Here is a 13,485-nt window from a genome sequence, read left to right on the forward strand (position 1 = left end):
TAATTTTATTTTTTTAAAATATTGAGCTGACATTCCTGTCATAATTTTTAGTGGTGCATTTTATCTCTTAACACAAGATGCTTCTAATAGTCATAGTTCTGTAACCTGTCTCGGAGGACTAGGATGGAAAAGCTTTTTTAAAAATTTATTTTATTATTTTAAATCATTATTGTTGAAAGTATTACATATGCTTCTCTTTTTCCCCCCATTGACCTTTCCTGGCCTGCCCTTAGCCCCCTCCCCCCGCCCCCCACCCGGGAGTTCCATGAGCATGGTCCATGAACACTCTAATATTGTTATAATTGTGATAATTTTTCTGGAGTAGTAGTGGTTCATGATCTTTAACACCCCCCCCAAAAAAAAAATAACTACAACTACTTCATTGTGAATTACAGCATCCTTTTCTCTTTTTTTTCTTTTTTCAGATTGTAGAGTGTTTACTCTCATTTGTCCTACAAAACTCAGTCACCACTTTTTTTTCTCACAAACAAATATTACACTTGAATAAAAGCACTATTACTGAAGTGTAATATTTCTATTATATTAGCAAATACATGGAAAAGCAATTTTAAAAAATGCATTCAAACTGCTGGTTCCTATACCCATGAACATATATCAGAATTACTTGTGGAAGTTTTAAACATATTTAAGTCTAGGCCTCACTCTTGGAGAAGGTTATGACAGAGGTCAAGACCCAAGTATTTTTCAAAAGCTCTCCAGGCTTAAGTCACTGAATTTAAATCAACTGAGGCCATTGTGTGAGGATGTGGGGAGCTTCTTTAGCAGATTTTTGGCCATGGTGAAAAACTTGGCCTCTGGCTTTTTGGGCATCTTTCTTGGGTCTTTTTTCCCCAGCAGAGAGTTTCTCTCCTTTTCTACCTCTTCTTTGATTCTTGGCTTCGTCCCTGGGCCTCTACCCTTCTCCCCTGGGCCTCCACTCTTCTTCTCTGGGCCTCCACCCTTCTCCCCTGGGCCTCCACCCTTCTTCCCTGGGCCTCTAACCAGTGATGGCGAACCTATGACACGCATGTCAGAGGTGACACGCAAACTCATTTTTTGGGTTGATTTTTCTTTGTTAAATAACATTTAAATAAATAAAATAAATATCAAAAATCTACCCTTCTTCTCTGGGCCTAGATCAGGGGTGGGCAAACGTTTGGACTCGAGGGCCGCAATGGGTTCTTAAACTGGACCGGAGGGCCGGAACAAAAGCATGGATGGAGTGTTTGTGTGAACTAATATAAATTCAAAGTAAACATCATTACATAAAAGGGTACGGTCTCTTTTTTTTTTAGTTTTATTCATTTCAAACGGGCCGGATCTGGCCCGCGGGCCGTAGTTTGCCCACGGCTGGCCTATACCATTCTTCCCTTAGATCTTGGCCTCTGCTCCGAAGGTCTTTCTCTTCTTCCCATGAGATGTGTTGGGACAGGACTCTCTTTTGGAGACTTCTTTCTGTGGCATGTTTTGTACCCCCACGTTTTCTTTGCTGGGAGTTTTCTTCTACTGGGACCAGTAATGGAATTTCGTCTCCGGATTTGTCTTGCACTTTATTTGGGGCTTTTATTCTGTGGGTCTCTTTCTTTTCAGGCTTGCGGGGATCTCTTTCTTCTGGGTCCAGGATCCTTCTCTGGACAAACACTAATTTTAGGAGCAGCCTTCTCTGCAGTTAGGCTTGATGCGGCCTTTCTAGCCTGTTTCATAAGTCTTCTGTCTCTTTTCTTCTTTTATTTTTCATTATGTTCTTTTTGTGTCTGTATTTTCTTTGCTTCTTTTTTCTTCTCACCAGGAGTGCACATTCTTTTGACTTCATCCTGACTGCTGACAAATGAAGAAAAGATGGGAAGGGTAACCGATTTCTGGGTTTTCGTGTACAAGAGTTCGCTTGGGCAAATTCTGTGAAAGCCTTCTCCAGACAGCAACATGTTCTCGATGATGTGCTGAGCCTGCACATCATGTGACCGATGCGTATAGTGCTGAAGTGCTGCAAGATCCACGTTTAGAGAAGTTTAAGACAGTTCTGCCTATCGATTTGTTGATATCTCTGGAGAGATTTTTGGCTTGAAGGTTTACAGGTGCTGGAACTTTCTTTCTCTTACAGAAATGTCTCCTGTGGTGCGAGGGTAAGAGCCACCTGATTCCTGTGTCAGTCAGTGAGGAAGAAATCAAAGCTGCCCACCAGGCAGAACTTGGCCTGATGGGTTTTATACTCCTTTTTAAAGTTTGGAGAGGGATCACCTGAGAAATGGATTTAATTCCATGCTTATTCAAAAGCTTCTTATAAAAACGTTCTGTCCTTTTAGGAGTTACATTGGGTTTGTCCTTCATAAATAGATATATGCTAAATCTGACCAGGTACCATGAGGCAAGGACAATCTGACCCTCAGTTCTTTTCTTGGAATTTTCCATAATACCACCATTAAAAATACAAGGTTTCCTTCTCATTCAAAAGCAACCTGTTAGGGTTTTTCCTGGACCTGTAATGTGCCAGCAGAGCTTCCACTGCCTCTCTTTTTAAAACGTTTTTAAAAACATTTTATTTCAGAACATTTCATCATATGCAAATGTAGAGAGACTGTTACAGTAAACCTTCTGTACCCCGTTTTGACAATTACCAATCACCTAATCAATACTAAATAAAAAATGATTTTGCAGAGACTTGTTTCATCTCTTCAAACTGCACTAAAGTATAAGCTTAGGTGTCCAATTTGCAACCTAAGTTTTAAACTATATCACAACTCCAGGAGAGAATTTTACTAGGTTTCTGGTAAATCAGGAAGTAGCCTTGGAAGGACGCTTTCCATGGACCAGAGCTGACAACAGAGAAGAAATGAGTTGCCCAGGAGGCTAGACTGAATTAGAAAATTCCCAATTGTTATATATTTTAATTGGATATAAAATCAAATTAGAAGAGATTGAAATTATCCTAAATTGATTAAAAATAGCATAGCCTCAAGAATACTCAATTAATGGTGAGTTGTTTCTCTTTTTTAATTGCTTTAGTTATTGTTTTAAAAGGTGATTTTGAATAGCAATAAATCTGGAGAAAATAATAAAAATCCAAAATATATTTTGGTATCTGAGAACTGGGGAAAGGAGCTATTGCCTGCTGTGTTCATTAAGTTTCAGAGAAGAAAGTTGAAATTAGCAAATCCTTAACAAGCCACTCTGGCAGGAAGCTAATTTTTTATTAAATAACATGATTATAGCATAAGAGAGTTTCGTTCATAGGGAGATATTGGATGACATCCAAATATATTATTTATTTCTAAGAATTAAAGAACTTAAAATAGAATAAAATTATACTTTAAACAAAAAAATTAAAAAAACTTAAAAATTGGTAGCAACTAGTGATCTCTGGTTGTTATTTAAGTATTAAACATCAGCATGGGTTTGGCAATGTATTTCACAGTAATGTATTTTTTAACTTTTGTTTCAAGTATGGCAAAATTTTCCACTGCTGATTTGAATGCACACATAACATGAGGCCCACACTCCAGAGAGAGAGAGTTGATAATAGTAATGGGGGGAAAAAAAGACAAGTATTAAAAGATTTAGATGCTACCTTCACTTTTTTTCCACATGCTTATATCTTTGGGCCTCAAAACCTTTTATGTAAAAAATATTGAGCTAAACGAAGTAAAATAGATGACTAAGCTAAAATTAGATTCTCTTATAAGCAGTAAAAAAATATAATAATTAAATTTAAATGGTAGTTTAGTTTAAGCCTCTGTTTACAAAACGGAATGTACAGAAAAACTCTATAGTGATAAAAGTATTACCTCTCTATTCTCAGCTGATATTCAGATGGGGTATGAGGGCGGGAAGGTACATGAGATATAGGTTGCTGTATGATAATGTTATACTATACTAGAGGCCTGGTGCACGGATTCGTGCACATTGAAAGGAAATTAATTAGAAGGTGGCCAGTGGGGTGGGACTGGGCAAAATGGGCCAGACACACCTTGGAGCCAACCTCCCGTGGTTCCTCCCCGGCTGGCTGCACCTGGGGTGGTGCCAAAGCTCGAAGGGCATCTGTGGAGTGAGCAGGGTCCCTCAGCCTGGCCTGCAGAGATCTGGCTGAAACTGGCAATGAGACATTCCCGAGGGAACCCAGAGTGTGAGAGGGCACTCTTAAAAGTTGCTGTTGCTCAGCAGCTCCTGTGTTGAGTGTCTGCCCCCTGGTGATCAGTGTGTGTCATAGCTACTGGTCAGCTGGCCATTTAGCCTTTTATATAGATAGATGACATCACCTGAACAGGCTTTATTCCAAAGAATAAAATATATATACTCAACATAAGCCATTCTCACATATTTTACTAATTATTAAATCTGTACTAACACCTCTTATTAAACATTTTATTGTAAATCCAATTAATATTCTCCATGTGGGAATCATTACTTCATTATGAATCTAAATAATGAAATTTTGAGAAACAATTGTGAGTGTCCTGGATTATTTCATATATTTTGGGACAAGGCCTGCTTCATTACAGTTGCTGAGTAGGAAACAAAGCACTCTAGATCCGTGGTTGGCAAACCACGGCTCGCAAGCCACATACAGCTCTTTGGCCCCTTGAGTGTGGCTCTTCCAAACAATACTACGTGCAGCACCCTGACCGGTTTGGCTCAATGGATGGAGTGTCGGCCTGCGGACTGAAAGGTCCCAGGTTCAATACCCGTCCAGAGCATGTACCTTGATTGCGGGCACATCCCCAGTACGGGGTGTGCAAGAGGCAGCTGATTGATGTTTCTCTCTCATCGATGTTTCTAACTCTCTATCCCTCTCTGTAAAAAATCAATAATAAAAAAAAATACCACATGCGGGTGCGCACATACAGTGCGATTGAAACTTCATGGCCCATGTGCAGAAGTCGGTATTTTGGGGAAGAGCCAGTATTTTGTGGAAGGGCCATACTCAAGGGGCCAAAGAGCCACATGTGGCTCGCGAGCCATGGTTTGCCGAGCCGAAGTTTGCCGACCATTGCTCTAGATCAATGGTTCTCAGAGTATGGTCTCTGGATCAGCAATCTGGGAATTTATTATATGTCAATATTCTTGGATCCTACCTCCATATCTAATAAATCAGAAATTCTGGGAATGGAACCATGTTATCTATGACAAGTTTACCAAGTCATTCTGAGGCACACTAAAGTTTAATAACCACTGCTCCAGATATTTTATGTAAGAATAAATTAAATACAGATTAGGTTCTTACAGAATCATTGAGAAAGTACAGGAGCAAGCTCTGAACTGGGCCTCCATAAATAAAGATCAGGACAGAAGTGAGTTACTAGGGAATTACCATCTCAGAGTCCTCTACTGGAAAACAGATTTCAAGAGCATATGCTGTGACTGCAGAGAGTGTCGGGATGCTGAAAATAAGAAGCCACCATTACTACGGCTACATCTGTGCCTCTCAACACCAGAAGCTCAAGAATGGAGCCTGAGAAGCACCTCCCATCTCCATGACCTTGTTTCTCACAGAACAATATTTGAAGAGGACAGAAAGATTGTGTCTGTCTCCCAAATCTCCCACCAGTACACATGACTAATAAATTCTCCTGTCTAACCAGAAACAGAGCTACACGGGAATAACTTAGCACTAGTATTGGCATCCAATGGCAGCGTAGTTAAGTCACTACCTGGACATTATCCATAGTGCCCTGAAGTTGGGACTAGAATTATCATTTCCTTTAATCACTATGTTGAAACATAATATAAGAAATCCAGAAAAAAAACTTTAAAAGCAATTAAAATATTGAAAGAGATCACTATTAATTTGTCACATGTCGTTATCATTGTTTAAGAATTTATACACTTGTATATTCATTAGTTAAACTTAGCAAGTAAAACTATGCCCAGCTATGCCTTAGGAAAACACACCTAAGAAATTTATATAAAAACTAGAGGCCTGATGCATGAATTCGTGCATGGGTGGGGTCTGGCCAGCCCACCCGATTGGGGCCAATTGGGACCAGGCCAGCCAGGGGGGAGGGCCACGGGAGGTTGGCCTGCTGGCGCCACCCCCAATCAGGGTGGGGGTGGGCTGATCAGGGGCAGGGCCAGCTGGGGAGAGGGGCTGTGGGCAGTTAGCCAGCTGGCCCTGCTCCTGATCGGGGTGGGAGGGGGCAATTGGGGCCGCAGTGCACATCAAAGCAACCAATCGTTCTGGTCATTCCAGTCATCCAGTGTTCTGGTCACTTGGCTTTTATATATATAGATGACCAATGGATGGATAGATAGATAGCAATAACTTAAATATGTACTAGTATACTATAGTGCTTTACTCCTTATACACTATAATTGAGGCATAAGAGAGTATAATATATTCATTTACTTTTTAAAAAATCTTTCTTGTTGAAAGTATTACAGATGCCCCTCCTTTTCCCCCATTGATCCCTTGTAGCCCACACCTGTATATATACTGAGTTTCAAAATTATAAAATGCTATAGTTCATAGCTGAATAATAAATAAAAAAAATGCATGCATACCTTCTAACTCCTAGGCCAATGATTATTCCAATACACTTTAATGCCTTATGTGTTTTCTGAGAATTTTTAAAACAGCAACACAGAATGATAGAAGAAAATGGGTACTGAGCCAAGAACAGGAAAATGGTGCGAGTGTAGGGCAAACAGGAATAAAGCAGTGGCCTGGAGAGGAGTTTTAAATGACAGCTCAAATTCACATGAAAATATTGCAAACAGAATACCACATTGTTTGCGGGTAGTTTTTATTGCGCGCTAACAGGTGGCGCGGGCCATTTTTGCTAATTTTTTGCACAAATGGCAACGTTCAGTAAAATTATGATAATTTTAGTTTACGTATTTATACGTTACCCCCATTCCACCGCTAGTCTATAAAAAACGTATTAATACGTGTTTGGCGCTCTACTACACTGGTAGAACGTATAAATACGTAAAACGTATAAATACGCTTCCCGCATACAATGTGATACAATTCCAGGTATATTTATGTATTAGCCAAGACAGGCTTGGCTATGTGCTGAGATAACAAACAGCCGTAACGTCTCAGTAATTTAAAACAATGAAGGTTTATTTCTTGTTCCATTGAGGCATATCTTCTTTAGGAACTCAAGATGATGAGTAGCCATTAAATGTAACATTGCTCATCATCAAAGCAGATGAACAGCACACTCTAGAGAGCCTCTTACTGCTATTTAAATGACACACATCACAACGGCTCACACATCATTGACCAGAATAAGTCACATGGTCTCCCCCAACTACAATGGAGCTAGGAAGTGCAAGCCTATCACATGCTTCCAAGGTGGAAAGAAATAGTTGGTGAACAGCATTAATAATTACCACAATTTTTTTCAAGGCCAAATTTATAAAGAACGCTTTATCAAGAACTTGCAATTGAAGGTCATAGACAGCCGGTTAGGGTAGATGAAGCAATGTTGATATAAACTTGGTACTTGAGTAACCGTTTTTCCATCATAGTCATAGAGAAGCAGAAGAAGCCAGTCTACAAAGAAAGAAAAAGTGACACAGATACTCAAAACAAAACAGAGAAAAGTGACAGATTATAACTAGGTGTCCTGATGGTTTTCTTAATCTTGACTCCAGTCATTTGGGAGCCCTAGTTGCCCTTGTGTTTCATTAGATAACTCAATGTCTATGATTACATTTCCTATTTTTGTAAATTCATTCCAGTTGGTTTATGTTGTTTGCAATCAACAGAATTTTAATTAAGGCAATGATACTAAATATTTCTTTACTATTTCTCTATCAAGTAAAATACATATAGAGTCTAATGTAAGATAGTACTGAAATAGTTCCTCACATTACGGGACTTTATTTTATATCCCCTACACAAAACATTCTATACATAAAATTATTTTGAATTTGGAATTACTATTACAATATTAAAGAAAGGAATATGATGGTATTAAATAATTTGGATATTTTTCTCAATGTTAAAAAATTGAATTCTATTCATATAAGTGAATACCAATAAAATTGTCAATTTTAAAGTGTTTTGTTATTACAGAAACAAACAAACACACTATAACAGGTTTTTTAAAAAACTGAGAAGGTACAAAAATGATCAAGCAACCCTATGCAATATTTAAAATATTAAAACAGAATTTACATCAACCAGAGAACAAAATATTAGAATATATAATGGTATTGAGAGAAATAGAAGACAGAAAGCATTTAAAGGTGTTCAAATCAAACAAACAAAAATGTTCAAATTCAGAAAGAAATGTAAATTATGTCTACCAGAGAAAGTAGAATATAAAACAAAAAGTTTCTAAAGTCCTTAAAATGATTCTCCCAGGAACATTTCATATCAATTATTCATGTCCTTGAGCACAACTACAATGCTTCCCCACATTCTCAAGTTGCAAAGTAATCATTATGGTAGAAAACCCTTTTTTGTTATTAACTTTATGTGCAAGAAAATAATTTGGTTCATATTGTGAAAAAATTAGACAATTGTGAATAGAGGCTGTCAGATAGACCAAACTGTCAGTTTGGTTTAAACATTTCTGAAAAGATAATTTGCCAAGACTCGCCAAAAATATGCCAACTACCTCAGTTATGCTTGAATAAACATGAAACAGTATTTGGATATACTGATTAATGATAAGATTTTGTAATATATTTATAATATCCCATTTAAAACTGTTTCTTTCAGTAGGTGAGCCAATAATGCTTTTTAATATCAAAAGAATACTAAAATCTGTTTCCTAGAAAGTGTAACAAATAAGAATATGATGCCGAAACCGATTTGGCTCAGTGGAGAGAGCGTCGGCCTGCGGACTGAAAGGTCCCGGGTTCGACTCTGGTCAAGGGCATGTACCTGGGTTGCGGGCACATCCCCAGTAAGGGTGTGCAGGAGGCAGCTGATCGATGTTTCTCTCTCATCGATGTTTCTGACTCTCTATCTCTCTCTCTTCCTCTCTGTAAAAAATCAATAAAATATATTTTAAAAAAAGAATATGATATTAATTACACAAAGGTTAAGCATAATGATCCGAGGTAAAACATATTGCCTACATAAATTTTTGATTTAATAATTATATCTTCCTGCATAATCCTCTAATTTTCAGTAGCAAAACACTTGCCCATACAGAGTATTTTAAAATAATTTTCTTATCTATTTGAATAGGATATAAAAATTGTGGTTTTCTTATCATTCATATCTGTAATCTCCAGTAGGGTCAAAAGTATTGACCAGCACAGATAGTGACAGACAGAGACCCAGTGGTGACTGGTTCTCTGCCATGTAGTGGCATTAATTTATTTTTTAAAATATCTGAGTGTCTACTGGGTGCCAGGTGTTGTTTTAAGTGCCTGCTGTTCAGCTGGGTAATTTTAGTAAATGCTATTAGTTTGTTAGAAAAATATTTTAAAACAAACAAAAATATAGGATATAAGTGCTATGAAGAAATTTAACTCTGGTAAAATGACAGACATATAAAGCACCAATATCCCTGATGGGACTCAAATTGGGTAGTCCAACAACCTCTTTTAACCTCTCCTCATAACCTCAACATTATATATACAGTTACCCATAAACACATTCAGCATGTATACACAGTAAGAACTGTTTTTTCACACAAGACCACAGCTTAAAAATATATTTCTTAACTTTAGCCTGTTTTTTTTTTCCTCAAAAGGGAGCACTGGCAATGTTTTTCTATCCATTTTACAAAATAGAGAAAATGAACCTCGGGGACTTTAAATGGCTGGCCCAGGTCTAGTTGACACTGCTGGGAATTGAACTGAAGAAAATGTTATTGAAATTCTTTGATGAGTCAGACATGTGATAAATATTATAAAAGCAAATACAGTTCACTGTTTTTAATCCCTGGGTAGAAGCAATCATGCTTCTTCTAAAATTAACCTAGTAAAGCAGCCTAACCCTTAGAGAACACATGAGCCTGGAAGTAAGAGGCTTCGTCTCAGTCTTGCTTCCTCTGGTAAATGCCTGTCTCGCTTCCAGAAGCTACCGGAGACTGCACGCCAACAACTCAGTCTATCTAACTTAAAATGTAGCTTTCCCTGTTATCATTTACAAACCTTATCTGAGGTGAGTGACAAACACAGAATGAGCGCAAAAGAGAACATTCGCAGAACCGTGCTTGTTTTCCCCAGGCGTGACTGACTGACACTGGGAGGCTGAGGTGTGGCTTCCGGGCCCCAGTGGTCGCCCACAGCGATGGGACAGGGGAAGTGGCTCTTTTTCCCCAGTTTAAATGTCATTTGATACAAGTAGCTTCTCTGGATCATTGATGTGTTAAAGGCTTTTGGAGAAATGGACTTATTGAGAGGCAACCCAATAGATTCCCCCTAGAGCTATATAGGTAGATTTTCAAGGTAACGGAAAGGATTGATAAATTCCTAGAGGTGTCTTCTTTTGAATTAGATTCAAATGGAAGAGTTCATGTTGGTGCTAAAAGGCCTACTACTGGCTAATGTCCACAGCGGGACAGAACAATTAAGCAAATTTACAAAATTGCTTTCATCTATGCCTTCGATGATAGAGGTAAATTTTGCAAATCACGTTCTTCCTTGCTTCAATGAATTCATGTTTATTAATAAATTCAAAAGTATCTTTTTAAAAGTTATTTTGACTTTATTGTACTTTAGATCTTAGGAAAATCTCTTAAATACCACTGGTCAAAACACTATAAACTGCATAAAATAGGATTTAACCATGAGAATTAAAATATTAAAAGGGGAATTATTCACTAATCATTCATTTTAACTATCTTTACTTTCCTCCCAGAATTTTCTAATGGCTATGGCCCAATTAATTACCGTGGGGAATAAGCTTCTACATAGTTTTTTCCACATAGGCCCTCGAGTGCTGGAGGAGATCATCATTCAAGGCTCCTTGCCCCTCCTCTGTCATTAAAATGTACCTTCTGCACACAGTTTCTACAGTAAAAGCCACATTCAAGAATATAGCCTGTAGAGAACAGTGTGTTGTTGAGACCATCTGGATGGTATTTGTTTCTGAACCCAGTTAAGGCTTCTATGTAAACTTTTTAGATTCTGGCAGGTGGGTGTGGAGATCACCTCATCTTGTGCCCACCCAAGAAAAGGCTGCTATGTGAGATCCTTGCTTATTAAACCTGCCACCTACCAATACGGAGTTGCCTGCCTCTTTCTCTCCTAGCACTCTGTATGGGGGCCAGTTTCAGTGTCACCTGGGAAATTCCTGAGGTCCCAAACCCTAACCAATACCAGTCAATCAAGGTGCGAGTAAATGAGGACAAGACCCCAGAATCTCAATGACAGTTAATTTCACAACAATTCCCTCCCAGGCTCCCATCCAAACCTGCCACAGTCTGGTCCCTGGTGTAGAGCCTTGCTCTGAGGAAGTGGCCAGGTATGTGCAATGAAGCTGATATACCGCGCCCAAGGGATATTGGTTCTTCAGAAAGCCCAAGCACAAGACCCCTGTGAAAAACATCTGCTCCTAAACTGAGGGCTATTCTCCCAAATCTAACTCACTGATTACAGTGCTTGGCACATGAGGAGCATTCGTTGAATACCTGTTTTATTTAATTAATTACTTGATGATAAGAAAAAATGGCAGGATCCCCAAAAGTGAGCATAAGAGTGTCAAATTTTAAAAGCCAACACAACAGAGTCAAGAAAAGATGATGAGAACTTTCTATTTAATTTGCCTCCAATAAATCAAAATGTTCAATATGCTAAAACTGACAGACTCATAAGACTACAAGGGAGCTTAAGGGTATATTAGTTCCACTCTGTTGTTCTCAGAAAGGTGGATTTCTAAACTTTCCAATGGAATGATTCTCTTATCTTTTCTAGAAAATCTCTAGGGACAAATGATTTCACATTCTCTTGAGCATATTGACCCAACAATTTCATGAGGGTAAACCTAATGGTGTAGATCTAAAAGAGATGATTAATCACTGTGTCATTCTGAAACTTAAATTTTTCTTACTTTCCAATAAGTCATTTATAAAAACTGTTTTTATTTAATCTGCATTCATTTTTCTCATAATACGATGATTGTAAATATAAAAATTAAAATATATTTTCTTCATAGAAATTTTTTAAAACTCTTGAAATTATGAAAAGAAAAAGCATCTGTATTCCTTCCAACCAGCATCCCAGCATTAACATTTTTAAAAAATTTGGTATATTTCCCTTCCTTTTGAACACTTTGACTTCACAAATTTAAGTAAAATTAAGTTATTTACTTTGTGTGTTGCATTATCCTTTCTTAATGGGACATTACATCATGAAAATTTCTCAAGACCTTAAACAATAACCAAACTAAAATTCTTAATAGCACTGTTACAATGTAACCTATTATAGTGTATTGAATGGTAACCCCTCTCCCCAAAGATATGTTTTTGAATCTGTGAATGAGACCCTATTTGGGGAAAAGATTCTTTGCAGACTAAACGAGGGATTTTGAGTTGAGATTATCCTGGATCAAGATGGGCCCTAAGTCCAATGACAAGTATGTTTATGAGAGAATAGATGGAAAGGAGACAGAGAGGTAATGTGAAGGTGGAGGAATAGTGACGCACCAAGGACTGCCAGGGGTCACCACAAGTTAGGAAACATGGAATGGATTCTGCCTTCGCGTCTCTAGAAAAAACCAATTTTGCCAACACCTTGGTTTCAGACTCCTGGCCGCCAGAACTATGAGAAAATAAATAATTTCTACTGTTTTAAACTACCCACTTGGGGGTAATTTGTTTTAACAACCCTGGGTAATTAATATGCACGTAAAAAGACTGATTTATTTAACAATCCTCAGACAAAAGAATTTTCCCATTTTTAAATTTTGTTTTCATAAATAATGCTAGAATAAACATCCTTGACATTCACTCATTCATTCAACAAAAATGACACACCTACTATGTGCCAGATATTCTTCCATTTAACTGAAGGAACAAGAGATCAGGAAACAAGACAAAGATTTCAGTCTTCAATGAGCTTTCAATGAACAGTATACATGATGAACACATAAGTAATGGAGTATGTTGGAAGGTGTCATGTGCTAAGGAGTAAAAAAAAAAGGGGGGCAACATAAGGGATTTTAGGTTGAAATGGTGGGATTTGCAATTTAAATACGTCAGTTAGGAAAGGCCTTATTGAGTAGTTGACACTTGATTGAAGATGGATGTAATAAGGGAGTGACCTATGTATTTAAGCCAAAAAAGGCCTTCCAAGCAAAAGGGAAAAGTCAATGTAAAGTGCCAATTTCTGAATACGTCTTTAGGATAAATTTCTTGAGATTGAGTTACCAAGTCAAAATGGATGGACATTTTTAAACCTACTGATAAATATCTACCTGAAAGGTTGCATCTTATTAGGCACCACTGGAAATACATATCAGTAATGAATTCCCTAAATTTTTACACTGTATATTATTGTTTTTAATTGCCAAGTTGAAAGGCAAAAACAAAACAAAGAAAAAACCTTCATTGTTCAAATTTTCATTTTCTGGTGCAA

The 13,485-nt window shown here is 37.7% G+C and overlaps 1 protein-coding gene and 1 pseudogene across 1 annotated transcript in view; both read right to left on the bottom strand.

Moving 5' to 3' along the window:
- The window catches only part of LOC102772918, an 8,173-nt pseudogene extending 2,520 nt beyond the window's left edge, over positions 1–5,653 (bottom strand).
- Positions 5,654–7,337: 1,684 nt separating this feature from the next.
- CCDC59 (coiled-coil domain containing 59) overlaps positions 7,338–13,485 on the bottom strand; it is a 38,894-nt gene continuing 32,746 nt past the window's right edge. Inside the window, exon 4 of the mRNA XM_015571125.1 lies at positions 7,338–7,495. Coding sequence (XP_015426611.1) covers positions 7,394–7,495 — 102 coding nt within the window. The 3' untranslated portion in view covers positions 7,338–7,393. The remainder of the gene's footprint in view (positions 7,496–13,485) is intronic.

Source organism: Myotis davidii, unplaced genomic scaffold (assembly GCF_000327345.1).
Source record: "Myotis davidii unplaced genomic scaffold, ASM32734v1 scaffold26, whole genome shotgun sequence".
NCBI classification, from domain to species: domain Eukaryota; kingdom Metazoa; phylum Chordata; class Mammalia; order Chiroptera; family Vespertilionidae; genus Myotis; species Myotis davidii.